This window comes from Coregonus clupeaformis, chromosome 9 (genome assembly GCF_020615455.1).
Source record: "Coregonus clupeaformis isolate EN_2021a chromosome 9, ASM2061545v1, whole genome shotgun sequence".
Classification (NCBI taxonomy): domain Eukaryota; kingdom Metazoa; phylum Chordata; class Actinopteri; order Salmoniformes; family Salmonidae; genus Coregonus; species Coregonus clupeaformis.
This window is the reverse complement of record NC_059200.1, coordinates 18,654,376-18,682,374: the sequence shown is the minus strand read 5'-3', so window position 1 is coordinate 18,682,374 and position 27,999 is coordinate 18,654,376. Positions and strand designations below refer to the sequence as shown.

The following is a 27,999-nucleotide window of genomic DNA, read 5'->3' as shown; positions in this document are numbered from 1 at the left end:
AGCGCATACATTATTTTATCGAACCCACAACCCTGGCGTTGCAAACGCCATGCTCTACCAACTGAGCTACATCCCCATGTAGTCAATTTTAACAGAAGGCGTGGTGCAATATCAAACTCTGGTTAAGGCTGTGCTCATATCCAGTGGACTGACACGCCAACGCTAGCCTGGTCCCAGATCTGTTGGTGCTGTAAAACAAACTCCAAATGATCGTGGTCATGCAAGACAAACAGACCTGGGGTCAGGCTACATCAACGCTATCTTCATGTATTATGTATGTAGGACTCTTTGAGTGTTGATGATATTCTGCAACATGTGGGAGAGATGAGGGTCCTCCAGTCCAGAGTCTTTCTTAGTAAATAATCTTACTCACATGGATGGACAGATAGATGGTGATTGAAGTGCCTGTCTCAATTGTCTAAAATCAGTTCCCTCCTCCTCCTTTGATCTATGTGAAAGGAGTGACCAGGTGAAAGCCATCCTAATGATGATCTTCCATGTAGTTGTGTAGGGCCTGGTTAAACACAGCCAAGAAGAAGTCTGCATCGTCCCTGGTGATACACATAGGGGGCTTGATCCGGAACGTCTGTGGGTGAGAGAGAGAGAAACAGGATGTGAGTGGGAAAGAGATAACGGTATGTTCATAGATTGCTAATCTCTGTGGTTTTAGGAAGTCTTTCATAGAGAGACATGCAACAAGTGACACTTCAAAAATCCTCAAGCTGTCAGTGATCTGTGCATTCTTTACCTAAACTGAATATGCAAATGTTCAGAACACTGCACACTATGACCTCAAAGACAGAAAATGGCAAGGCTCCCTTTTGACCTCCCGTGCTACATTCCCAGGGTTTATCAGTAACTTTAACCTGAATGCACTGATCTGATACTTGGTTTGTTACATTGCTCTGGAGGCATGTTGGTTCACGACAGAGCTAAGGCTTACTAGCAGGGTGATCCTGACTGACAGGACAGACCGGGGAATGGTACCTGTCCATACACTCCTCCCCTCCCTTACCTGTCCATACACTCCTCCCTTCCCTTACCTGTCCATACACTCCTCCCTTCCCTTACCTGTCCATACACTCCTCCCTTACCTGTCCATACACTCCTCCCTTCCCTTACCTGTCCATACACTCCTCCCTTACCTGTCCATACCTCCTCCCTTCCCTTACCTGTCCATACACTCCTCCCTTCCCTTACCTGTCCATACACTCCTCCCTTCCCTTACCTGTCCATACACTCCTCCCTTCCCCTTACCTGTCCATACACTCCTCCCTTCCCCTTACCTGTCCATACACTCCTCCCTTCCCTTACCTGTCCATACACTCCTCCCATACCTGTCCATACACCCCTCCCTTCCCTTACCTGTCCATACACTCCTCCCTTCCCTTACCTGTCCATACACTCCTCCCATACCTGTCCATACACTCCTCCCTTCCCTTACCTGTCCATACACTCCTCCCTTCCCTTACCTGTCCATACACTCCTCCCTTCCCTTACCTGTCCATACACCCCTCCCTTCCCTTACCTGTCCATACACTCCTCCCTTCCCTTACCTGTCCATACACTCCTCCCTTACCTGTCCATACACTCCTCCCTTCCCTTACCTGTCCATACACTCCTCCCATACCTGTCCATACACCCCTCCCTTCCCTTACCTGTCCATACACTCCTCCCTTCCCTTACCTGTCCATACACTCCTCCCATACCTGTCCATACACTCCTCCCTTCCCTTACCTGTCCATACACTCCTCCCTTACCTGTCCATACACTCCTCCCTTCCCTTACCTGTCCATACACTCCTCCCTTCCCTTACCTGTCCATACACTCCTCCCTTCCCTTACCTGTCCATACACTCCTCCCTTCCCTTACCTGTCCATACACTCCTCCCTTCCCTTACCTGTCCATACACTCCTCCCTTCCCTTACCTGTCCATACACCCCTCCCTTCCCTTACCTGTCCATACACCCCTCCCCACCCTTACCTGTCCATACACTCCTCCCCTTACCTGTCCATACACTCCTCCTCCCTTACCTGTCCATACACTCCTCCCTTCCCTTACCTGTCCATACACTCCTCCCTTCCCTTCCCTGTCCATACACTCCTCCCTTCCCTTACCTGTCCATACACTCCTCCCTTCCCTTACCTGTCCATACACTCCTCCCTTCCCTGTCCATACACTCCTCCCTTACCTGTCCATACACTCCTCCCTTCCCTTACCTGTCCATACACCCCTCCCTTCCCTTACCTGTCCATACACTCCTCCCTTCCCTTACCTGTCCATACACTCCTCCCTTCCCTTACCTGTCCATACACTCCTCCCTTCCCTTACCTGTCCATACACTCCTCCCTTCCCTTCCCTGTCCATACACTCCTCCCTTCCCATACCTGTCCATACACTCCTCCCTTCCCTTACCTGTCCATACACTCCTCCCTTCCCTTACCTGTCCATACACTCCTCCCTTCCCGATCAGAACACCCATGTCTTTGGTGTCTTCGAAGATCTCGCTCATGGCTGCTGGTGGAAGAGGTTTGCGGCTCGCCTGAGGGGGAGGGAGACGGAGAGACAGCAAGATGGAAGAGAGGGAGGACAAAGCGAGAGAGTGAGGCAGAGGGAGCAACACAGCGAGGGAGACTGGGTGGGTTGGAGAGTTAGGTCAGTGCTTATGTTCAGGTATGCTCTGCATACAGTTATGCAGTACCCTCTACTCATGATTAATCAGTAACTTGAACTGAATTTCTCTGAACTGAACCATGACCCTGTGAGAGGGCGCAGAAATACGTTCAAGTCACATGCAATGTGAGTGATAGATCTTTGATAAACAGGATGTTGTATAGACAGACTCCTGTATAGATATAGTATAAAACAAGAGTAATCATTTTTTTACCAATTATGCTACTCATTTTACTAATCTAATTAAGACAAATTATTAATCCATCTGAGAATAAAGCAGATAATATTATGTAGACAAAAACGATTAGGTCTCCCCAATTAGCCATGAACTCATTCATTAAAATCTTCATTTGCATTGCTCTTACTGTACAATGCAGCAAACCATTTTTCTTGTTGAACTAATGTAACGTGTACAGAAATGGTATCTTTAGTTTTTCATGTTATTCTTGATGTGCATTTGTGATTATTGGACTAGGCCCACTCACATCTTTCACCATAGGGTGGACTAGGCCCACTCACCTTATCTTTCACCATAGGGTGGACTAGACCCACTCACCTTATCTTTCACCATAGGGTGGACTAGACCCACTCACCTTATCTTTCACCATAGGGTGGACTAGGCCCACTCAGCTTATCTTTCACCATAGGGTGGACTAGGCCCACTCAGCTTATCTTTCACCATATCAGCTTATCTTTCACCATAGGGTGGACTAGACCCACTCACCTTATCTTTCACCATAGGGTGGACTAGACCCACTTACCTTATCTTTCACCATAGGGTGGACTAGGCCCACTCAGCTTATCTTTCACCATATCAGCTTATCTTTCACCATATCAGCTTATCTTTCACCATAGGGTGGACTAGGCCCACTCAGCTTATCTTTCACCATATCAGCTTATCTTTCACCATAGGGTGGACTAGGCCCACTCACCTTATCTTTCACCATCTCCACTCCGATCTGCAGTCCTTTCCCTCTGACATCCCCGATGATCTCATACTTGTCCCTCATCTTGGCCAGCTCTGTCAGCAGATAGGTCCCCACGTCATGGCTGATCTGCTGCGTGCCGTCCTCCTCCATGGTCTGGTGGTGAAATACAATTATAGTAAGCAACTCTATTTCTACGGTGTGCAACATGGAACATTTAGTAACATTAACAACACATGGAGTATTAGCAATAATAATGGTGCCGTGCAATTTACAGTCATTCTATTTCTATGGTGTGCAACATGAAGGAACACGGTGCATTGGCCATGCAATAAAATGTTTTAAAATGTGTGCTTCTGTGACATGCAAATTCTAAAGCTGAAATCTACTTTTATGGTACTCTAATCTACTCTTAAATATAGAAAACAAATTTAGTGCAAATTCTAATAATAAGCATTGGGTATAAAGTAAATGGAAACGCAGAAGAAAATGCATTATACACAGTATCTCAGCACAGATTTGTTTAATGTGTTTTAATGCTCATCATAGATGGTAGTTTAGTTCAGTGTTTCTCAACTCCGGTCCTGAAGTACCACCAACAGTGCACATTTTTATTGTAACCCCGGACTAGCACACCTGATTCAATTAGTCAACTAATCATCAAGCCCTCTGAGTTGAATCAGATGTGTTTGTCCGAGGCTACAACCCAAATGTGTGCTGTTGGGGCTACTGGAGGACTGGAGTTGAGAAACACTGGTTTAGTCGGATGTGTTTCTGCTTACATCCAGAACAGATGAGGCGATGGCACAAGCCACAGGATTACCACCGAACGTGTTGAAGTGAACGCCCTTGCCAAATGAAGCGGCGATCTCTGGAAAACAAGTCACAAACAGAGCTGAGTGGGACATCTCACTTCACACCTCATCATTCCAGGGGAAAACTCCTTCCATAGAAGGATTCGAGAGAGAGTCAGAGGAGGCTGGTTGGAGGAACTATAGGAGGATGGGCCCATTGTAATGGCTGGAATGGAATTAATTGAATGGAGTCAAACGTGGTTTCCATCTGTTTGATGTATTTGATACCTATTGATAACTATGTATTTGATACCTACACTATCGTTCAACAGTTTGGGGTCACTTAGAAATGTCCTTGTTTTTGAAAGAAAAGCCAATTTTTTGTCCATTAAAATAACATCAAATTGATCAGAAATACAGTGTAGACATTGTTAATGTTGTAAATGGCTATTGTAGCTGGAAACGGCTGATTTTTTATGGAATATCTACATAGGCGTACAGAGGCCCATTATCAGCAACCATCAGTCCTGTGTTCCAATGGCACATTGTGTTTGCTAATCCAAGTTTATCATTTTGAAAGGCTAATTTATCATTAGAAAACCCTTTTGCAATTATGTTAGCACATCTGAAAACTGTTGTGCTGATTAAAGAAGCAATAAAACTGGTCTTCTTGAGACTAGTTGAGTATCTGGAGCATCAGCAATTGTGGGTTCGATTACAGGCTCAAAATGGCCAGAAACAAATAACTTTCTTCTGAAACTCATCAGTCTATTCTTGTTCTGAGAAAAGAAGGCAAGAAATTGCCAAGAAACTGAAGATCTCGTACAACGCTGTGTTCTATTCCCTTCACAGAACAGCGCAAACTGTCTCTAACCAGAATATAAAGAGGAGTGGGAGGCCCCAGTGCACAACTGAGCAAGATGACAAATACATTAGTGTCTAGTTTGAGAAACAGATGCTTCACAGGTCCTCAACTGGCAGCTTCATTAAATAGTACCCGCAAAACACCAGTCTCAACGTCAACAGTGAAGAGGCGACTCCGGGATGCTGACCTTCTAGGCAGAGTTGCAAAGAAAAAGCCATATCTCAGACTGGCCAATAAAAATAAAATATTAAGATGGGCAGTCTGAGATATGGCTTTTTATTTGCAACTCTGCCTAGAAGGTCAGCATCCCGGAGTCGCCTATTCACTGTTGACGTTGAGACTGGTGTTAGAACCAAAAAAAGTACAAATTGCTTTTCTTTCGAAAACAAGGACATTTCTAAGTGACCCCAAACTTTTGAACGGTAGTGTGTATTTTAACATTAAGCTCGACATTAAATGACTTCACCGATCAGTGCGGATAGAGCAGCTTTCTGTGGAGTGGTCAAGCAATTTAATCTGTAAAGGAAAGTCATGAAGAGCAAATTGTATTTTGCGTAATAGCATTGGTTTAATCATGATGAAAGAAAAACACACACTGTGCTACCAGTCACAATGTAGGGCGCGAGATGCAACTGACATTTTGAGGGTGAGGATGGAGGAAGCTTGCCTTTTAAGCGCTGGGCATCTCGTTATGACATGCAGTATCTGAATTAGGCCCACAGAATTATACCTACGGAGGAGTGGCTTCTATGGAGGATCTTTGAATGAGTTGGTTTAACGTTGGGCCAGAGCAAACATTCGCTAGCTAGCTAACAAGCTTGTGTGTGCAGAGCAGCATTAAAATTCAAAACACCTCTTACCTTTTTGTAGTTAATAAATCCAATGTGAAACGTGATAACTACTCACTGAGTGCATAAAACATTAAGGAAACCTTCCTAATATTGAGTTGCAACCCCTTTTGCCCTCAGAACAGCCTCAATTAATCGGGGCATGGACTCTACAAGGTGTCGAAAGCATTCCACAGGGATGCTGGCCCATGTTGACTAATGTTTCCCACAGTTTTGTCAAGTTGACTGGATATTTTTTGGGTGGTGGACCATTCTTTATACACATGGTAAACTGTTTAGTGTGAAAAACCCAGCAACGTTGCAGTTCTTGACACAAACCGGTGTGCCTGGCATCTACTATCATACCCAGTTCAAAGGCACTTAAATATTTTGTCTTGCCCATTCACCCTCTGAATGACACACACAAATAATCCATGTCTCAATTGTCTCAAGGCTTAAAAATATTTCTTTAACCTGTCTCCTCCCCTTCATCTACACTGATTTGAAATGGATTTAACAACTGTCACGACTTCCGCCGAGGCTGCCTCCCCTCCTTGTTCGGGCAGGTTTCGGCGTTCGTCGTCACCGGCTTACTAGCTACTGCCGATCCATTTATCATCACTCCATTTGTTTTGTCTTATTTATCACACACACCTGGTCCTTATCCCTCATTAGTCATTGTTTAAGTGTTCCCTCTGCTTCCTTGTCTGTGTGGGTGATTGTTTGTAGTGAGCTGTGTGTAGCTCGGTTGAGCTACCCTTACCTTGTTGTTGCCAGGGTAGAATTTCCCCCTGTGCCTATGTATTATTGGATTCTACCATTACAGTGTATTTGCCAGGGATGAGTGTCCCCTGTGCCTGTTTCGTTGATCGCTATTTGAGCGCATTTGTGTGTCAACGAAGGATTAAACTCTGTATTCGGTGATTACCCTCCTGCGACTGACTCCTTTCATCACACTCATCACAACCACTGACATCAATAATGGATCATAGCTTTCACCTGGATTCGCCTGGTCAGTCTATGTCATGGAAAGAACAGATGTCCTTAATGTTTTGTACACTCAGTCCTTAACTAGCATTGAAAATGTCAATCCATTCTCTAATTAAACATCTCTTTTTCTGAATTACGCTTGTAACGTCATCAGTAGGCTACAGAAACCTATGCTTCAGAGGGGAGGGGCAGGTAACCTACACACATACCCACTGGCAGAGAGTTCCAGCTGGCAGGCAGACGATGGAATAACTTTCTGAGTGATAGAGTGAGGGCTTTGCAATAGGCTCTTTGTTGCGATTTTTGTGGGAAAGGAAAAAAATGCAGTTATTAACCGGTTCCCATGTTTTTAAAAATAACGGTTCTTTTCCGGAAAAGTATAGATCACTTTCGGTTTGGGCTCTGTTCCTCAAATTTTTTTATTTTATTTATTTTATTTCACCTTTATTTAACCAGGTAAACCAGTTGAGAACAAGTTCTCATTTACAACTGCGACCTGGCCAAGATAAAGCAAAGCAGTGCGATAAAAACAACAACACAGAGTTACATATGGGGTAAAACAAAACAAAGTCAAAAATACAACAGAAATAAATATATATACAGTGTGTGCAAATGTAGCAAGTTATGGAGGTAAGGCAATAAATAGGCTATAAATAATTTTGTTGTTTTCGGTTCTGTTCCTTGAACCGTTCCAACCCTTGATACAGGCCACGGACTGAAAAGTGGATGAATCCAGAACCACAAGGAAAATCACTACCACATTACAATAGTGATTATTACTACACTCTGTGAGACCTGTTGAAAGCTGAGACTGACCTCCAAGGGTTAGCTGGTTATGTTTCCTCACGCCTCAACACACGCACTAGCACAGACACACAGTCCGAGTGGTGTGTTGTCTGACATCAATCAGAGACATTGATTGTTAGCACACCGTGGTGTGAGACCTGAACCATCATTGTGGTGTGAGAGCTGAACAATCATTGTTTCTGGCCTATTGATTCCAGGGATAATACGGATGTGTTGACATGGAAACAAAGCTGTTACAAAAAAAGCTGGCATTACCCGGTTCTCACTTGTAGAACCTGTATCACGGTTCTCACTTGTAGAACCAGTATCATATTTCTCAGTTACAGAACCTGCATCATGGTCCTTATAGAACCTGTATTAGGGTTGTCAGTTATAGAACCTGTAAGGTTCCAGAGTTGGTTTCTACTGTATATAGCATGCGCACAATTGGCCCAGCGTCGTCCAGGGTAGGGGAGGGAATGGCCGGCAGGGGATGTAGCTCAGTTGGTAGAGCATGGCGTTTGCAACGCCAGGGTTGTGGGTTCGATAAAATAATGTATGCACTAACTGTAAGTCGCTCTGGATAAGAGCGTCTGCTAAATGACTAAAATGTAATGTAAATGTGATGACTTTTCAATTAGGAGAAACTGAATTAGAATGTTTACTTACATCCTAAATTGACTGAAGGATGATGGCAGTGAGCAAATTCCTAGAGGCGCTGCAGTGCTGCTGACCCTGTGTGTGTGTGTCTAGGGGTGTTGGGAAAGACAGAAGACGTTTCTATTCTATTCAGCAAATGCATGTGTCAGGCAGTCATTGTTTTATTTAACAGTAGCTATGATCAGCTGTGTGTGGAGTGCTATACCTTCTTCCCCTCCACTGAGGTGGTAAATAAAGCAAGTGCTTCCTGTCTTACCAGGTGTCGTGACAACCGCTCCCATAGGGAAGCCATTAGCGATGCCCTTCGCCATGGTGACCATGTCTGGTATGACCTCATGACCTTGGAACCCCCAGAAGTGACTTCCTGTGCGGCCAAATCCTGTCTGGACCTGATGCAGAGAAGACCAGGTACAAACAGGAAACATGGTTGATATATGAGTGACATATAGATCTATGTGGACATAACCTTTTTGACATCCTTTTATGTAGCATGATGACTTGCTTATTAATGATTTCTGAAGCATCTATATAGTTGTCATTTGTTATATGTAATTAATGGTATATAAACAAATAGGCATATTGAAAAAATACATACGAGGATGGAATATGTAAAGGTATCTAACCTCATCTGCAATGCAGACCCCACCTCTCTCCCTCACAAGTTTGTAGGTATCCTTCAGGAAGTTCTTGGGGTATTGGACAGCTCCTCCAACTCCCTGTAGAAATACATGAAGCAATATATAATAATAACAATTAAACAACATATGAAACCACAACTATCCTGTGACAATTGTTTATTTTCAACAGTAAACCCTCAGACATGACAAATGTGTAATGCAACGTCTCCACAATGAGTTAAGTTTATATTGGATAAATAATTCAATTTAATTGGCTGTACTTGTCAGATTATATGGAGCCAGAAATAACTATGTTAAAGCATAACCACTAGAACCAGTAGGCTATGGCCTATGTAGTTATAAATACACTGCTCAAAAAAATAAAGGGAACACTTAAGCAACACAATGTAACTCCAAGTCAATCACACTTCTGTGAAATCAAACTGTCCACTTAGGAAGCAACACTGATTGACAATAAATTGCACATGCTGTTGTGCAAATGGAATAGACAACAGGTGGAAATTATAGGCAATTAGCAAGACACCCCCAATAAAGGACTGGTTTTGCAGGTGGTGACCACAGACCACTTCTCAGTTCCTATGCTTCCTGGCTGATGTTTTGGTCACTTTTGAATGCTGGCGGTGCTTTCACTCTAGTGGTAGCATGAGACAGAGTCTACAACCCTCACAAGTGGCTCAGGTAGTGCAGCTCATCCAGGATGGCACATCAATGCGAGCTGTGGCAAGAAGGTTTGCTGTGTCTGTCAGCGTAGTGTCCAGAGCATGGAGGCGCTACCAGGAGACAGGCCAGTACATCAGGAGACGTGGAGGAGGCCGTAGGAGGGCAACAACCCAGCAGCAGGACTGCTACCTCCACCTTTGTGCAAGGAGGAGCAGGAGGAGCACTGCCAGAGCCCTGCAAAATGACCTCCAGCAGGCCACAAATGTGCATGTGTCTGCTCAAACGGTCAGAAACAGACTCCATGAGGGTGGTATGAGGGCCCGACGTCCACAGGTGGGGGTTGTGCTTACAGCCCAACACCGTGCAGGACGTTTGGCATTTGCCAGAGAACACCAAGATTGGCAAATTCGCAACTGGCGCCCTGTGCTCTTCATAGATGAAAGCAGGTTCACACTGAGCACGGGACAGACGTGACAGAGTCTGGAGACGCCGTGGAGAATGTTCTGCTGCCTGCAACATCCTCCAGCATGACCGGTTTGGCGGTTGGTCAGTCATGGTGTGGGGTGGCATTTCTTTGGGGGGCCGCACAGCCCTCCATGTGCTCGCCAGAGGTAGCCTGACTGCCATTAGGTACCGAGATGAGATCCTCAGACCCCTTGTGAGACCATATGCTGGTGCGGTTGGCCCTGGGTTCCTCCTAATGCAAGACAATGCTAGACCTCATGTGGCTGGAGTGTGTCAGCAGTTCCTACAAGAGGAAGGCATTGATGCTATGGACTGGCCTGCCCGTTCCCCAGACCTGAATCCAATTGAGCACATCTGGGACATCATGTCTCGCTCCATCCACCAACGCCACGTTGCACCACAGACTGTCCAGGAGTTGGCAGATGCTTTAGTCCAGGTCTGGGAGGAGATCCCTCAGGAGACCATCCGCCACCTCATCAGGAGCATGCCCAGGCGTTGTAGGGAGGTCATACAGGCACGTGGAGGCCACACACACTACTGAGCCTCATTTTGACTTGTTTTAAGGACATTACATCAAAGTTGGATCAGCCTGTAGTGTGGTTTTCCACTTTAATTTTGAGGGTGACTCCAAATCCAGACCTCCATGGGTTGATACATTTGATTTCCATTGATAATTTTTGTGTGATTTTGTTGTCAGCACATTCAACTATGTAAAGAAAAAAGTATTTAAGAAGATTATTTCATTCATTCAGATCTAGGATGTGTTATTTTAGTGTTCCCTTCATTTTTTTGAGCAGTGTATATTTAAGCCTATCTCTCCTATGAAGATAATTAGCCTTTGTTAGCTGAGCTGGAATAATAGCCAATTAAGAGTTGGCTTCTTCAGCGTGTGATTTGTTCCCCATAGCAATGTGCTACATTGTTCTTACTGTATTTTTTATTTTACCTTTATTTAACTAGGCAAGTCAGTTAAGAACAAATTCTTATTTACAATGACGGCCTATACCGGCCAAACCCGGACGACGCTGGGCCAATTGTGCGCCGCCCTCCCAATCACGGCCGGTTGTGATACAGCCGGAATCGAACCAGGGGGTCTGTAGTGACGCCTCAAGCACTGAGATGCAGTGCCTTAGAGCGCTGCGCCACTCGGGAGTAAGCGTTTTTAGGTCACAGCTTCTTGTTTAAAGCCTATATATATATATATATATATATATATATATATAATTTGCCTCATACATTTCTTGCAGTAACAAGATGGTTATTGGGTTGTTTTTTATAAGGGTTTATCCTTACTTCTTGTAGCTATGGAGATGTTGAAAGGATAACGATAAGAACTGTACCATAATAGGTTCACCGAAGAAACCAGCGATGCGACTGGGAACACTGGTGGCAAAGACCTCGTTCAGCTGCCCAATGTATTTGTCATTCGCCGTACACGATCCTGTAATTGAAGAATGAAAGGAACTTGGGTATTTGTTTCATTAGTTTCCATTTTTGATATTAGTCCCAAAATGTTTTGCGCGTCAGCAATCAAGGGTAATAATGTGTTTCACTACCCAACAACCAAACCGCATTAATGCTGTTGCACATTTTTACCCTTACTCAAACTTCCTCTTTCAAGGTAGTGTAAACACTGGACCATGGAACTTGTTTGACAGATTTACAGGCACAGTAGTGTTACTCGCTGACAGACAGGGAGTTATAAAGTGAATGGGTTGAAAATTTTTCTAGGAAATGGTAAATGTTTGATTAAAAAGTGGACTTTGAACTGAACTTAGGTCTGACTGTAAAAAATATTCATTTTCAGGTTTGCCGCATAACCCTCACCCTTATTCAACTGAGCTAAATAACACACTACTGGAGTTTTACAACCAGATACAGGTTTTGATTTAATGTGATTGTAAAATGACCTCTGTCTATACTGCCCTACCAAGCAAAAAGGCAGTACCTGCTCATAGCGTGGAACTGAGAAAAATGGCTTTTATTTACCTTGGTTTCACAGTAACCTTATGCAGTTACTGCTAACATGACCCCCATTTTCTCCACAATACAATAGAGGCAGGATACTTGTCCACATGATTAAGCATGTATTTAATGTAGCAAAAATTACATTAACTCATTTTCGACCAAATTAGCAGTTACTGTCTTTTTGCTTGGTAGGGCAGTATAGTCTGCTACACACTTTAGCACAGATACAGACAAAACAGGATTTAGCACAAAACAGCATCAACAGTCGATGTTGGAAAATACATTAATACTTTCTATAGATAAAATATCACAGTAGCATCATTTATTTTTTATTTTTATATATATTTTTTACCTTTATTTAACTAGGCAAGTCAGTTAAGAACAAATTCTTATTTACAATGACAGCCTACACCGGCCAAACCCGGACGACGCTGGGCCAATTGTGCGCCGCCCTATGGGACTCCCAATCACGGCCGGTTGTGATACAGCCTGGAATCGAACCAGGGGGTCTGTAGTGACGCCTCAAGCACTGAGATGCAGTGCCTTAGACCGCTGCTCGGGAGCCCAATGCAGAAAATAGACAGTGTAATAATAGATTTTGTTCACAAGATAATATAATGCCTTTTATGAAGCAGTGTTATAATGCCCTGGCTACATATTTAGGATCTTAGCCTAATTTTATCACTGTTTTGTTGCCGAGAATTTTCCGGTACAGCAGGAAATGCTAACTTGTGTATTTAAGGTTTAAAAAGGCTTCTAAATGTTAGACTTGATTTGCCCTAACGAAAAATGTATCAACGCCTACAAAAAATTATTATCCACATAATTCATATTTCCTGTTGCTGCAGGATTATTTTCATGCTGTAGCAAACTGGCTCAAATTAACATCCTAGATCAGTACGACCTATGTAAACACTCCTAATGATATAAATCCTGTCTCACCCTGTGTTCAAGGATATATCCGTCTCTAACTAAGCTGCAGTGCTTTAACAGAAGGTTGAACCAACCAGAAGGCAGGATAAAATCTAAGTCTAATGCTGAGTTTCAGTGTTTTGGTGGGGGAGGGGAGGGGGGAGGGGGGGGGGGGGGTTATTGTATCTGTGTGTTTGCACATGTGTGTGTAACCTGGAGACTCCTACTCCCCATAAGACCTCCCTGGTGGTTCATAGATGGCTACACCCTGTGTGTGTGCATGCGTGTGTGTTTTACTGTACCTTGGGGACAGCTACAGTTCCTAATGGTCTGGACTGGGGAGTCTCTACAGTTGCTTCCTCCCCATGGGCCAGCAAATACATCAGGACACATGATCTGGCAGGAGAGGAGTCAAATTAGGTTAAACCTGTCTCGTCCTCACTGCGCCATTGCTTCAAATAAAACCCAGATTGCTGTAATAGATCGGACATATAATGTAAGATATGGGTGAAAAATTACTATTCGGTACAGGGCTGGTCCTGGCCATTCTGCTGCCCTAGGGTGAGACCAAACAATTGCTGCCCCTACTTGAATAGTCCCAGTAAGCAAAATGACGTTGAAAAGTATTTTTCCAGACGTTGAAGCAGTAGCGTGGGTAAAATCACAGGAGAAGCCAAAAAACAACAACATATTACAGCCTATGTGTTGTGATAATTGCGTGGTTTGCTCTATAACCTGTTAGTTCATATGCCTTGCGACCGTGATATATAGGCCTAAGGCCGAGACAATAAGAAGACACCGTGGCAGAATAAATTCAACCATACCTTTTGTTTCATCACAAAACCGGAGAGCAACATCTGTCCGGTGAAGTCCACAAAGCATATGCACGTAACAAACAGTTACATGACCTACAGCAGCGGTTTCCCAACCTTTTCCCCTTATTGTACCACCAACTGAATTTTTCTCTACCCAGAATACCCATGAAGTACCCCCTCATTTCCATTTTACCAGTAAGCACATGGTCTCATGAGTCTTCTCAGGTACCTCCTGTGGCTAGGCCAAATACCCCCAGGGGTCATAGTACCCCCTGGTTGGGAACCACTGACCTAAAGCATGGTCAAGCAAGTTGATATTTCCGTCATTTTCAAAGCACTAAACAACTATTGATGTAGAACCACGGAGTTACCGCAAGTCGCAAAGAAAACAGCTGCCTCCACTATTCAAGCGCCATTTAAACTTCAACATGTCAACATCATCAAATCACCTATGCTTAGTCTAATATTGACAATTAAAAGATACCAAAAAACAATTTAGTCTCATTACATTGTCATACATTTTATCTCCAGCTTGTAGGCTACAGAAAAAGGCCACATACAATTTCTAACAATGTGCTATATCTGCTACATGATTTATGTTAGATAATTTTTTGGGACGGAATGTTGGTGGAGTGCTGCAGAGCTGCATCGCTGGGAATGGACAAGATAAATACTTTGCATCCCTGCCTTTGACAAAGTGGGCACTGCACCTAAAAAGCCCATATGCCACTGGTTGAGAGAAATGTTCATTGTTCTTGGGCAGAATTATGTGAGGTTTTATGTGTTGTTGGTGGTGCTTCTTGGTCAGTTTGGTTCAGAAAAAGCCGCCCTCATCAATCTGCCACCATAGGGTACCTAATAAGCGGGCCGGTCCTGGTGACAGACAGTAGTGATCGCCATCTCATACTTACATTGTGGCAGCCTAACCCAGAGGCAACGGGGTACTTATAGGCTGCATTGGAGGTGAGACCCATAGTATGTGGACTGCCACCATGGTAGGAACCCCTGCAACAGACAGGCAACCAGAGTTTATTCACAGTTTTTTGTTTATGATCAACTAAACATTTCATATCCACTTCAGAGCAAACACGTTCTCTGACTGTTCTCCCTGTTCACCCTTGTTCCCCCTTGTTCTCCCTTGTTCCTCCTTGTGCCCCCTTGTTCTCCCTTGTGCCCCCTTGTTCTCCCTTGTTCCCCCTTGTTCTCCCGTATTTACATTTTTGTCATTTAGCAGACACTCTTATCCAGAGCAACTTACAGTTAGTGAGTGCATACATGTTTTTTTTTTTTCATACTGGCCCCCCGTGGGAATCGAACCCACAACCCTGGCGTTGCAAACGCCATGCTCTACCAACTGAGCTACATCCCTGCCGGCCATACCCTCCCCTACCCTGGACGACGCTGGGCCAATTGTGCACCGCCCCATGGGTCTCCCGGTCGCGGCCTGGCTACGACAGAGCCTGGATTCGAACCAGTATCTCTAGTGGCACAGCTAGCACTGCGATGCAGTGCCTTAGACCACTGCACCACTCCCTTGTTCTCCTTGTTTTCCCTGTTATCCCTTGTTTTCCCTGTTCTCCCTTGTTCTTCTTGTTCTCCCTTGTTCCCCCTTGTTCTCCCTTGTTCCTCCTTGTTCTCCCTTGTGCCCCCTTGTTCTCCCTTGTTCCCCCTTGTTCTCCCGTATTTACATTTTTGTCATTTAGCAGACACTCTTATCCAGAGCAACTTACAGTTAGTGAGTGCATACATGTTTTGTTTTTTTCATACTGGCCCCCCGTGGGAATCGAACCCACAACCCTGGCGTTGCAAACGCCATGCTCTACCAACTGAGCTACATCCCTGCCGGCCATACCCTCCCCTACCCTGGACGACGCTGGGCCAATTGTGCACCGCCCCATGGGTCTCCCGGTCGCGGCCTGGCTACGACAGAGCCTGGATTCGAACCAGTATCTCTAGTGGCACAGCTAGCACTGCGATGCAGTGCCTTAGACCACTGCACCACTCCCTTGTTCTCCTTGTTTTCCCTGTTATCCCTTGTTTTCCCTGTTCTCCCTGTTCTCCCCTGTTCTCCTTGTTCTCCCTTGTTCTCCCTTGTTCTCCCATGTTCTCCGTTGTTCTCCCATGTTCTCCCTTGTTCTCATGTTACACTGCAGTAAGAAGCAGTTCAAACTTCTCCTGTGAGGTAACACTAGAGTACAACCACACACTGTTATACATCAGTCTGTTATCCTTCAGTCTGTTATCACACTGTATAGGAAAGAGACAAACAACCACTTATTATCACAGTTGAACATTCATTAGCAAACCAATAAAGACCAAACCGTAGCCAGGGTTACCTCAGTGTGATGACGTCAAAGTTTCCTGTGTGTAGCCTAGCCATGAGCATAGCCAGGTCGTTGGCCTCAGAGCCACTGTTTGTCAGGTAGATAACCTAGCAGGAAACACAGGTACAGACAGGATATTTGTGTTTGTAATTATGGCGCTTTGTCTCAATAGAAATCCAAACAATTGATGATCATCAATTCATTTGGTCATCGGAACCTTTGGAACCTGCAGAACCTGACCAATATTGCAGATAAGTTCCGTGTGTTGTGGTGAAACATCACTGTATCATACAATGAAATAAACAAACAAAATTAACCGAGGATATGGTGCTGTACCTTCAGTGGGTCTGGTAGGGTGGCAGCTAGTTTCTCAGTGTACTCATGCAGAGGGGAATGCACGTAGATGTTAGTTGTATGCCACAGCTTTCGCAGCTGCTTCTCTGCTGCCGCTGTCACCTTTCTACAGAGACACAACATCAGCAACAGCTTAGAGATGTTCAGAGGATCCTTGGAACTTCATTGACAAATGACAAATGATGAGTGATACTTTCTCTTCTATAGCAAGCGGGGTTGGGGTAAATTCCATTTTAATTCAGGATGTAAACTGAAATTCCAATTCCAATTTTCGTCATTGAAATTACTTCCTGAATCAAAAATGAACTTGACCCAATTCCTGGTGGATAGTAGCCTGGTCCCAGATCTGTTTGTGCTCTTGCCAACTCCATTGCTCATTGTCAAGCCAAATACTGTAGACTGGTACTCAGGCTAGGTGGATAGTGATGGGTATATGAAAGGATCTTACGGGTGGCAGTGCCCCACGCTGACAGTGGCAACGCCAGCGAACAGGTCCAGGTAGCGCCTCCCGTCCACGTCCCACAGCCACTGCATGTGTCCCTGGTGGATGTACACTGGCTTCTTGTAGTAGGTCACTTTCATGGTCATAGGGTTGCAGTTCTGTCTCCGAATCTCCATCATACGCTCTTTGGACATGTCCTAGAATCATGATACCATGTTCAATATGAATTTTTGGACCTAGGACATGGGTAGATTATATTATAAAGGTACACACTATACTAAAATGAATACACTGTTACTGGAACTTATCACCAGGGTTGGGGTCAATTTAGTCAATTCAGGAAGTAAAGTGACATTTAATTCTCTGCTCAGGAATTTTGAAATGTAGTTTACTTCCTGAATTGACTGAATTAAAATGGAATTGACCCAAACCCGGCACTGTTATAAGTTTGACACTCCAACTTTGTTAATGTAAACCCTGCCTTCTTACTGTAATTTTTATTCCTCTGGATTAAAGCTACATTCTTACTGTAATTTGTATTCCTCAGGATTAAAGCTACATTCTTACTGTAATTTTTATTCCTCTGGATTAAAGCTACATTCTTACTGTAATTTGTATTCCTCAGGATTAAAGCTACATTCTTACTGTAACTTTTATTCCTCTGGAATGAAGCTACATTCTTACTGTAACTTTTATTCCTCTGGATTAAAGCTACATTCTTACTGTACCTTGTATTCTTCTGGATTAAAGCTACATGGGGGCATCTCAGGGAGGTCAGGGGGTGGGTGTTTCACTGCAGACTTTTGAAATAATGCACCTGGAAGAGGAGAGGATTGGAAAGAAGATTAAGGGCCCCATTCCATCTGTAGCGCTAAAGAGATTTAAAGTTGTTCCCGTGTTAGTGGAAAGTGCGGTAAACGCTGCATATGTCGGCTCAATCGGAAATTACCTTTACATTTCAAATTGCGCTATAGCACTGAATTTCGGTGATACGTATTGAATCCAGCCCTACAGTGCCTTCGGAAAGTATTCAGACCCCTTTACTTTTTCCACATTTTGTTACGTTACAGCCTTGTTCTAAAATGTATTAAATTGTTCCCCCCCCCCTCATCAATCTACACAGCCCATAATGACAAAGAAAAAAAAGATTTTTAGAAATGTTGGATAATTTAAGTATTCAGCTCCTTTACTCAGTACTTTGTTGAAGCACCTTTGGCAGCGATTACAGCATAGAGTCTTCTTGGGTATGACGCTACAAGCTTGGCACACCTGTATTTGGGGAGTTTATTCCATTCTTCTCTGCAGATCCTCTCAAGCTGTCAGGTTGGATGGGGAGCGTTACTGCACAGCTATTTTCAGGTCTCTCCAGAGCTGTTCGATCGGGTTCAAGTCTGGGCTCTGGCTGGGCCACTCAAGGACATTCAGAGACTTGTCCCGAAGCCACTCCTGCGTTGTCTTGGCTGTGTGCTTAGGGTCGTTGTCCTGTTGGAAGGTGAACCTTTGTCCCAGGAGCAGGTTTTCATCAAGGATCTCTCTGTACTTTGCTCCGTACATTTTTTCCTTGATCTTGACTAGTCTCCAAGTCCCTGCCGCTGAAAAACATCCCCACAACATTATGCTGCCACCACCATGCTTCACTGTAGGGATGGTGCCAGGTTTCCTCCAGACGTGACGCTTGGCATTCAGGCCAAAGAGTTCAATCTTGGTTTCATCAGACCAGAGAATCTTGTTTCTCATGGTCTGAGAGTCTTTAGGTGCCTTTTGGCAAACTCCAAGTGGGCTGTCATGTGCCTTTTACTGATGAGTGGCTTCCGTCTGGCAACTTTACCATAAAGGCCTGGTTGGTGGAGTGCTGCAGAGATGGGATAACCTTCCAGAAGGACAACCATCTCCACAGAGGAACTCTAGAGCTCTGTCAGAGTGACCATCGGGTTCTTGGTCACCTCCCTGACCAAGGCCCTTCTCCCTTGATTGCTCAGTTTAGCCAGGTGGCCAGCTCTAGGAAAAGTCTTGGTGGTTCCAAACTTCTTCCATTTCAGAATGATGGAGGCCACTGTGTTCTTGGGGACCTTCAATGCTGCAGACATTTTTTGGTACCCTTACCCAGATCTGTGCCTCGACACAATCCTGTCTTGAAGCTCTACGGACAATTCCTTCGACCTCATGGCTTGGTTTTTGCTCTGACATGCACCGTCAACTGTGGGACCTTATATAGACAGGTGTGTGCCTTTCCAAATCATGTCCAATCAAGTGGACTTCAATAAAGTTGTAGAAACATCTCAAGGATGATCAATGGAAACAGGATGCACCTGAGCTCAATTTTGAGTCTCATAGCACCTTATGTAAATAAGGTATTTCTGTTTTTTATTTTGTATAAATCTTGTTTTTGCTCTATCATTATGGGGTTTTGTCTGTAGATTGCTGATGATTTTTATTTATTTAATCCATTTTAGAATAAGGCTGTAACGTAACAATGTGGAAAAGGTCAAGGGGTCTGAATACTTTCCCAAGGCACTGTATGTCTGCACCCGAAATTCCACCCTATGTGCACTACATTTGAACAGGGCTAAAGGTAAGCCGAGGCATAATTAGTCCATGACCCTTTGACCCTTGGTCAAGGTACAATACTGTCACAGGTACAGTTGAAATGTACTTAGGCCTTCCTACATGTACTTAGGCTTTCCTACACTGTAATTAAGTAAGCCAAGACAGGCTTTCTGACCCCCCTAGCCCTAGGTCGAAAAGGCACGGTGTGCTAGTGTGTCCAATTTGAGTAGTCTAGTTGTCCTACTAAATGGTACAATCAATTATCCTTAATTTAGAGGGGGGTGATACTTTTTTAGGTATAGGTCTATGTGCACTATATAATGAATAGGTCAACTCAGGATACAACGATTTACAACTATGGATGAGAGAGAGAAGGAGAGACCTTTGTTTTAAAAAAATTTTTTGTATTTATTAAGGATCCCCATTAGTTCCTGCCAAGGCAGCAGCTACTCTTCCTGGTGTCTAAACACATTAAGACAAAAAACAAGAATAAAATAAAATAGTACATATAACATTATTGCACCACTACATATCTAAAATACAACATTTATAATACCACCATACAGTGGCTTTCGAAAGTATTCACCCCCCTTGGCATTTTTCCTATTTTGTTGCCTTACAACATGGTTTTAAAATTGATTTTTGGGGGGTTTGTATGATTTCATTTACACAACATGCCTACCACTTTGAAGACGCAAAATATTTTTGGTGAAACAAACAAGAAATAACACAAAAAAACAGAAAACTTGAGCGTGTATAACTATTCACCCCCCCAAAGTCAATACTTTGTAGAGCCACCTTTTGCAGCAATTACAGCTGCAAGTCTCTTGGGGTATGTCTCTATAAGCTTGGCACATTTAGCCACTGGGATTTTTGCCCATTCTTCAAGGCAAAACTGCTCCAGCTCCTTCAAGTTGAATGGGTTCCGCTGGTGTACAGCAATCTTTAAGTCATACCACAGATTCTCAATTGGATTGAGGTCTGGGCTTTGACTAGGCCATTCCAAGACATTTAAATGTTTCCCCTTAAACCACTCGAGTGTTGCTTTAGCAGTATGCCTAGGGTCATTGTCCTGCTGGAAGGTGAACCTCTGTCCCAGTCTCAAATCTCTGGAAGACTGAAACAGGTTTCCCTCAAGAATTTCCCTTTATTTAGCGGCATCCATCATTCCTTCAATTCTGACCAGTTTCCCAGTCCCTGCCGATGAAAAAACATCCCCACAGCATGATGCTGCCACCACCATGCTTCACTGTGGGGTTGGTGTTCTCAGGGTGATGAGAGGTGTTGGGTTTGCGCCAGACATAGCGTTTTCCTTGATGGCCAAAAAGCTCAATTTTAGTCTCATCTGACCAGAGTACCTTCTTCCATATGTTTGGGGTGTCTCCCACATGCCTTTTGGCGAACACCAAACGTGTTTGCCTTTTTTCAGGCCACTCTTCCATAAAGCCCAGCTCTGTGGAGTGTATGGCTTAAAGTGGTCCTATAGACAGATACTCCAATCTCCACTGTGGAGCTTTGCAGCTCCTTCAGGGTTATCTTTGGTCTCTTTGTTGCCTCTCTGATTAATGCCCTCATTTTTTACATTTACATTTTTAGTCATTTAGCAGACGCTCTTATCCAGAGCGACTTACAGTTAGTGAGTTCATACATTTTCCATACTGGCCCCCTGTGGGAATCGAACCCACAACCCTAGCGTTGCAAGCGCCATGCTCTACCAACTGAGCTACAGGAGGCCCTCTTGCCTGGTCCGTGAGTTTTGGTGGGCGGCCCTCTCGTCGCAGGTTTGTTGTGGTGCCATATTCATTTTTTAATAATGGATTTAATGGTGCTACGTGGGATGTTCAAAGTTTCTGATATTTTTTTATAACCCAACCCTGATCTGTACTTCTCCACAACTTTGTCCCTGACCTGTTTGGAGAGCTCCTTGGTCTTCATGGTGCCGCTTGCTTGGTGGTGCCCCTTGCTTAGTGGTGTTGCAGACTGTGGGGCCTTTCAGAACAGGTGTATATATAATGAGATCATGTGACAGATCATGTGACACACAGGTGGACTTTATTTAACTAATTATGTGACTTCTTAAGGTAATTGGTTGTACCAGATCTTATTTAGGGGCTTCATAGCAACGGGGTTGAATACATAGGCACACACCCCTTTTCCGTTATTTATTTTTTCAATTTTTTTAAAACAAGTTATTTTTTTCGTTTCATTTCACCAAATTTGGACTATTTTGTGTATGTCCATTACATGAAATCCAAATAAAAATCCATTTAAATTACAGGTTGTAATGCAACAAAATAGGAAAAATGCCAGGGGGATGAATACTTTTGCAAGGCAAATACAGTACTTTTGCAAAGCAAATACAGCAAATACAATACTTGTTCTCCCCACATACAGTGGGGAGAACAAGTATTTGATACACTGCCGATTTTGCAGGTTTTCCTACTTACAAAGCATGTAGAGGTCTGTAATTTGTATCATAGGTAGACTTCAACTGCGAGACGGAATCTAAAACAAAAATCCAGAAAATCACATTGTATGATTTTTAAGTAATTAATTTGCATTTTATTGCATGACATAAGTATTTGATCACCTACCAACCAGTAAGAATTCCGGCTCTCACAGACCTGTTAGTTTTTCTTTAAGAAGCCCTCCTGTTCTCCACTCATTACCTGTATTAACTGCACCTGTTTGAACTCGTTACCTGTATAAAAAAGACACCTGTCCACACACTCAAATCAAACAGACTCCAACCTCTCCACAATGGCCAAGACCAGAGAGCTGTGTAAGAACATCAGGGATAAAATTGTAGACCTGCACAAGGCTGGGATGGGCTACAGGACAATCGGCAAGCAGCTTGGTGAGAAGGCAACAACTGTTGGCGCAATTATTAGAAAATGGAAGAAGTTCAAGATGACGGTCAATCACCCTCGGTCTGGGGCTCCATGCAAGATCTCACCTCGTGGGGCATCAATGATCATGAGGAAGGTGAGGGATCAGCCCAGAACTACACGGCAGGACCTGGTCAATGACCTGAAGAGAGCTGGGACCACAGTCTCAAAGAAAACCATTAGTAACACATGTCCAGGCCCGTCTGAAGTTTGCCAATGACCATCTGGATGATCCAGAGGAGGAATGGGAGAAGGTAATGTGGTCTGATGAGACAAAAATAGAGCTTTTTGGTCTAAACTCCACTTGCCGTGTTTGGAGGAAGAAGAAGGATGAGTACAACCCCAAGAACACCATCCCAACCGTGAAGCATGGAGGTGGAAAAATCATTCTTTGGGGATGCTTTTCTGCAAAGGGGACAGGACGACTGCACCGTATTGAGGGGAGGATGGAAGGGGCCATGTATCGCGAGATCTTGGCCAACAACCTCCTTCCCTCAGTAAGAGCAGTGAAGATGGGTCGTGGCTAGGTCTTCCAGCATGACAACGACCCGAAACACACAGCCAGGGCAACTAAGGAGTGGCTCCGTAAGAAGCATCTCAAGGTCCTGGAGTGGCCTAGCCAGTCTCCAGACCTGAACCCAATAGAAAATCTTTGGAGGGAGCTGAAAGTCTGTATTGCCCAGCGACAGCCCCGAAACCTGAAGGATCTGGAGAAGGTCTGTATGGAGGAGTGGGCAAAAATCCCTGCTGCAGTGTGTGCAAACCTGGTCAAGACCTACAGGAAACGTATGATCTCTGTAATTGCAAACAATGGTTTCTGTACCAAATATTAAGTTCTGCTTTTCTAATGTATCAAATACTTATGTCATGCAATAAAATGCAAATTAATTACTTACAAATCATACAATGTGATTTTCTGGATTTTTGTTTACCTTTGATACAAATTACAGACCTCTACATGCTTTGTAAGTAGGAAAACCTGCAAAATCAGCAGTGTATCAAATACTTGTTCTCCCCACTGTATGTGTGTGGGTGCGTGTGCATGTGTGTGTGTGCCTGTGTGTGTGTGTGTCTCTTCACACTCCGCATTGTTCCATAAGGTGTAGTTTTATTTGTTTTTTAAATCTGACTTTACTGATTGCATGAGTTACTTGATGTGGAATAGAGTTACTGTACATGTAGTCATGGCTCTGCATTTTCCAGAGTCCGTTCTGGACTTGGGGACTGTGAAGAGACCCCTGGTGGCATGTCTTGTGGGGTATGCATGGGTATCTGAGCTGTGTACTAGTCGTTTGAACAGACAGCTCTGTGCTTAACAAGCTACAATCAATTATATTGGCTATTTAGAGGGGGAGGAGGACAAACGTGAAGACAGTATGCCAACGTTATCTGAACTCCTCGAAAAGGAGATTTCTAACCTCCCAGGGTTTATCCTGCCCATCAATGAATAATAAAAGTATTTAAGGCCGCAAAGGAAATTGATAATCTTATCTCATGAAGCTAGGTTGCTTGTTAGGGCATCTCAGATAACTGATACTCTCTCGGTAGGTACAGTGGGGAAAAAAAGTATTTAGTCAGCCACCAATTGTCTGGCTCTCACAGACCTGTAACTTCTTCTTTAAGAGGCTCCTCTGTCCTCCACTCATTACCTGTATTAATGGCACCTGTTTGAACTTGTTATCAGTATAAAAGACACCTGTCCAGAACCTCAAACAGTCACACTCCAAACTCCACTATGGCCAAGACCAAAGAGCTGTCAAAGGACACCAGAAACAAAATTGTAGACCTGCACCAGGCTGGGAAGACTGAATCTGCAATAGGTAAGCAGCTTGGTTTGAAGAAACTGTGGGAGCAATTATTAGGAAATGGAAGACATACAAGACCACTGATAATCTCCCTTGATCTGGGGCTCCACGCAAGATCTCACCCCGTGGGGTCAAAATGATCACAAGAATGGTGAGCAAAAATCCCAGAACCACACGGGGAGACCTAGTGAATGACCTGCAGAGAGCTGGGACCAAAGTAACAAAGCCTACCATCAGTAACACACTACGCCGCCAGGGACTCAAATCCTGCAGTGCCAGACGTGTCCCCCTGCTTAAGCCAGTACATGTCCAGGCCCGTCTGAAGTTTGCTAGAGTGCATTTGGATGATCCAGAAGAGGATTGGGAGAATGTCATATGGTCAGATGAAACCAAAATAGAACTTTTTGGTAAAAACTCAACTCGCCGTGTTTGGAGGACAAAGAATGCTGAGTTGCATCCAAAGAACACCATACCTACTGTGAAGCATGGGGGTGGAAACATCATGCTTTGGGGCTGTTTTTCTGCAAAGGGATCAGGACGACTGATCCGTGTAAAGGAAAGAATGAATGGGGCCATGTATCGTGAGATTTTGAGTGAAAACCTCCTTCCATCAGCAAGTACATTGAAGATGAAACGTGACTGGGTCTTTCAGCATGACAATGATCCCAAACACACCGCCCGGGCAATGAAGGAGTGGCTTCGTAAGAAGCATTTCAAGGTCCTGGAGTGGCCTAGCCAGTCTCCAGATCTCAACCCCATAGAACATCTTTGGAGGGAGTTGAAAGTCTGTGTTGCCCAGCGACAGCCCCAAAACATCACTGCTCTAGAGGAGATCTGCATGGAGGAATGGGCCAAAATACCAGCAACAGTGTGTGAAAACCTTGTGAAGACTTACAGAAAACGTTTGACCTGTGTCATTGCCAACAAAGGGTATATAACAAAGTATTGAGAAACTTTTGTTATTGACCAAATACTTATTTTCCACCATCATTTGCAAATAAATTCATTAAAAATCCTACAATGTGATTTTCTGGATTTTTTCTTCTCATTTTGTCTGTCATAGTTGACGTGTACCTATGATGAAAATTACAGGCCTCTCTCATCTTTTTAAGTGGAAGAACTTGCACAATTGGTGGCTGACTAAATACTTTTTTCCCCCACTGTATCTAGGCTGGTAAAACAGATGTAGGCTACTTTGGGAAGGCAAGTGAGATATAGGACAACCTTTTAAGATCCTCATTCACAAAATGATACAATTCGGTTATAATAATAAAACGATAATATGATCATATCAAATAAGCAATAAACAAATGGTATGCCTAAGTAATGTGCTCAAACATTCACAATGACTTGGCTTGTATCCAAACAGCATGCTCATTGCTCAGTCCTCTAGAATATACTTAACAAATCTATAGATTGTTGATTATTAATAAGGCTTTTAGGAGAATAAATAGATCTATACAGTGGGGAGAACAAGTATTTGATACACTGCCAATTTTGCAGGTTTTCCTACTTACAAAGTATGTAGAGGTCACAGAAAATCACATTGTATGATTTTTAAGTAATTAATTTGCATTTTATTGCATGACATAAGTATTTGATACATCAGAAAAGCAGAACTTAATATTTGGTACAGAAACCTTTGTTTGCAATTACAGAGATCATACGTTTCCTGTAGGTCTTGACCAGGTTTGCACACACTGTAGCAGGGATTTTTGCCCACTCCTCCATACAGACCTTCTCCAGATCCTTCAGGTTTCGGGGCTGTCGCTGGGCAATACAGACTTTCAGCTCCCTCCAAAGATTTTCTATTGGGTTCAGGTCTGGAGACTGGCTAGGCCACTCCAGGACCTTGAGATGCTTCTTACGGAGCCACTCCTTAGTTGCCCTGGCTGTGTGTTTTGGGTCATTGTCATGCTGGAAGACCCAGCCACGACCCATCTTCAATGCTCTTACTGAGGGAAGGAGGTTGTTGGCCAAGATCTCGCGATACATGGCCCCTTCCATCCTCCCCTCAATACGGTGCAGTCGTCCTGTCCCCTTTGCAGAAAAGCATCCCCAAAGAATGATTTTTCCACCTCCATGCTTCACGGTTGGGATGGTGTTCTTGGTGTTGTACTCATCCTTCTTCTTCCTCCAAACACGGCGAGTGGAGTTTAGACCAAAAAGCTCTATTTTTGTCTCATCAGACCACATTACCTTCTCCCATTCCTCCTCTGGATCATCCAGATGGTCATTGGCAAACTTCAGATGGGCCTGGACATGCGCTGGCTTGAGCAGGGGGACCTTGCGTGCACAGCAGGATTTTAATCCATGACGGCGTAGTGTGTTACTTATGGTTTTCTTTGAGACTGTGGTCCCAGCTCTCTTCAGGTCATTGACCAGGTCCTGCCGTGTAGTTCTGGGCTGATCCCTCACCTTCCTCATGATCATTGATGCCCCACGAGGTGAGATCTTGCATGGAGCCCCAGACCGAGGGTGATTGACCGTCATCTTGAACTTCTTCCATTTTCTAATAATTGCGCCAACAGTTGTTGCCTTCTCACCAAGCTGCTTGCCGATTGTCCTGTAGCCCATCCCAGCCTTGTGCAGGTCTACAATTTTATCCCTGATGTCCTTACACAGCGCTCTGGTCTTGGCCATTGTGGAGAGGTTGGAGTCTGTTTGATTGAGTGTGTGGACAGGTGTCTTTTATACAGGTAACGAGTTCAAACAGGTGCAGTTAATACAGGAGGGCTTCTTAAAGAAAAACTAACAGGTCTGTGAGAGCCGGAATTCTTACTGGTTGGTAGGTGATCAAACACTTATGTCATGCAATAGAATGCAAATGAATTACTTAAAAATCATACAATGTGATTTTCTGGATTTTTGTTTTAGATTCCGTCTCTCACAGTTGAAGTGTACCTATGATAAATATTACAGACCTCTACATGCTTTGTAAGTAGGAAAACCTGCAAAATCGGCAGTGTATCAAATACTTGTTCTCCCCACTGTACATACAGTGAACTTCAACCACAAATTATCTTTAAAAAGAATTTGCACATAGTGAAAATATAGAATAAAGCACCATGACTTCTTTGCTGTATGCACTCGGGGGATTATGACTATGTTTGTGAAAACAATCCAAGTAATATATTATTACACTGTCAAAGCTCAAGTTTTACCTAGGCCTAATATAAAGATTACAGAAGGCTACCAATGGAATCCTTGCGCTCAGCAAGCGCTACTCTACTGCAAGTTGGAGTGCAAAGTTCTAATGACCACAAAAGCAATCAAACTAGATCGCAAAAGCAAAAAGAAAAAGCAGACAGCCATTCTATACATGTCATCCAAACAAGAATTTGAGTCTTGTGTGTTCGGTCTCTGTTTACAAGTCGACATCACCAAGGTAACTTACCACTAGGCCAATGGAATTTGGCCAAGCAAGCAAAGGCATTGTAGGGGTCTCTTATCCAACCCAAACATGGGCCATTGAATCGGGAGAAAACCTTATGCATGATGTCTACAGCAGGTTAGATGCCGTCCTGTATGTCGTTCTCGGGAACTGTCAAGGTACTGAATCGACAAATGCAGAATGACAGATTTTCCTGAAAAGTTGCTGAAAAGGGTGGAGAGCAAATTCAGCCAATGAGGGTCCGAGCCCCGACTGTTAAATAGTA

At 43.9% G+C, this 27,999-nt stretch overlaps 1 protein-coding gene across 1 annotated transcript; it reads right to left on the bottom strand.

Annotated features, from left to right (window-relative positions):
* Positions 1-3: 3 nt before the first annotated feature.
* agxt2 (alanine--glyoxylate aminotransferase 2) lies at positions 4-27,918 on the bottom strand. Its single transcript, XM_041885379.2, has 14 exons — positions 27,738-27,918; positions 17,829-17,917; positions 17,107-17,297; positions 16,641-16,764; positions 16,317-16,411; positions 14,892-14,985; positions 13,468-13,561; positions 11,626-11,726; positions 9,146-9,238; positions 8,779-8,911; positions 4,383-4,471; positions 3,607-3,756; positions 2,445-2,543; positions 4-586 (listed from the first exon to the last, which is right to left on the bottom strand). The coding sequence occupies exons 1-14, from the start codon at positions 27,835-27,837 to the stop codon at positions 482-484; spliced, it is 1,557 nt and encodes a 518-aa protein (XP_041741313.1). The 5' UTR covers positions 27,838-27,918; the 3' UTR covers positions 4-481.
* Positions 27,919-27,999: the final 81 nt, after the last annotated feature.

What these genes read in the sequence shown, in the direction of transcription:
- agxt2 (XM_041885379.2), bottom strand. Translation starts at nt 27,837, where the DNA reads ATGCATAAGGTTTTCTCCCGATTCAATGGCCCATGTTTGGGTTGGATA. An exon ending in CCCTACCAGACCCACTGAAG is followed by an intron (nt 16,412 to 16,640) that starts GTACAGCACCAT and finishes GTTTCCTGCTAG; the next exon opens with GTTATCTACCTGACAAACAG. An exon ending in TTTGACGTCATCACACTGAG is followed by an intron (nt 14,986 to 16,316) that starts GTAACCCTGGCT and finishes TGTCTGTTGCAG; the next exon opens with GGGTTCCTACCATGGTGGCA.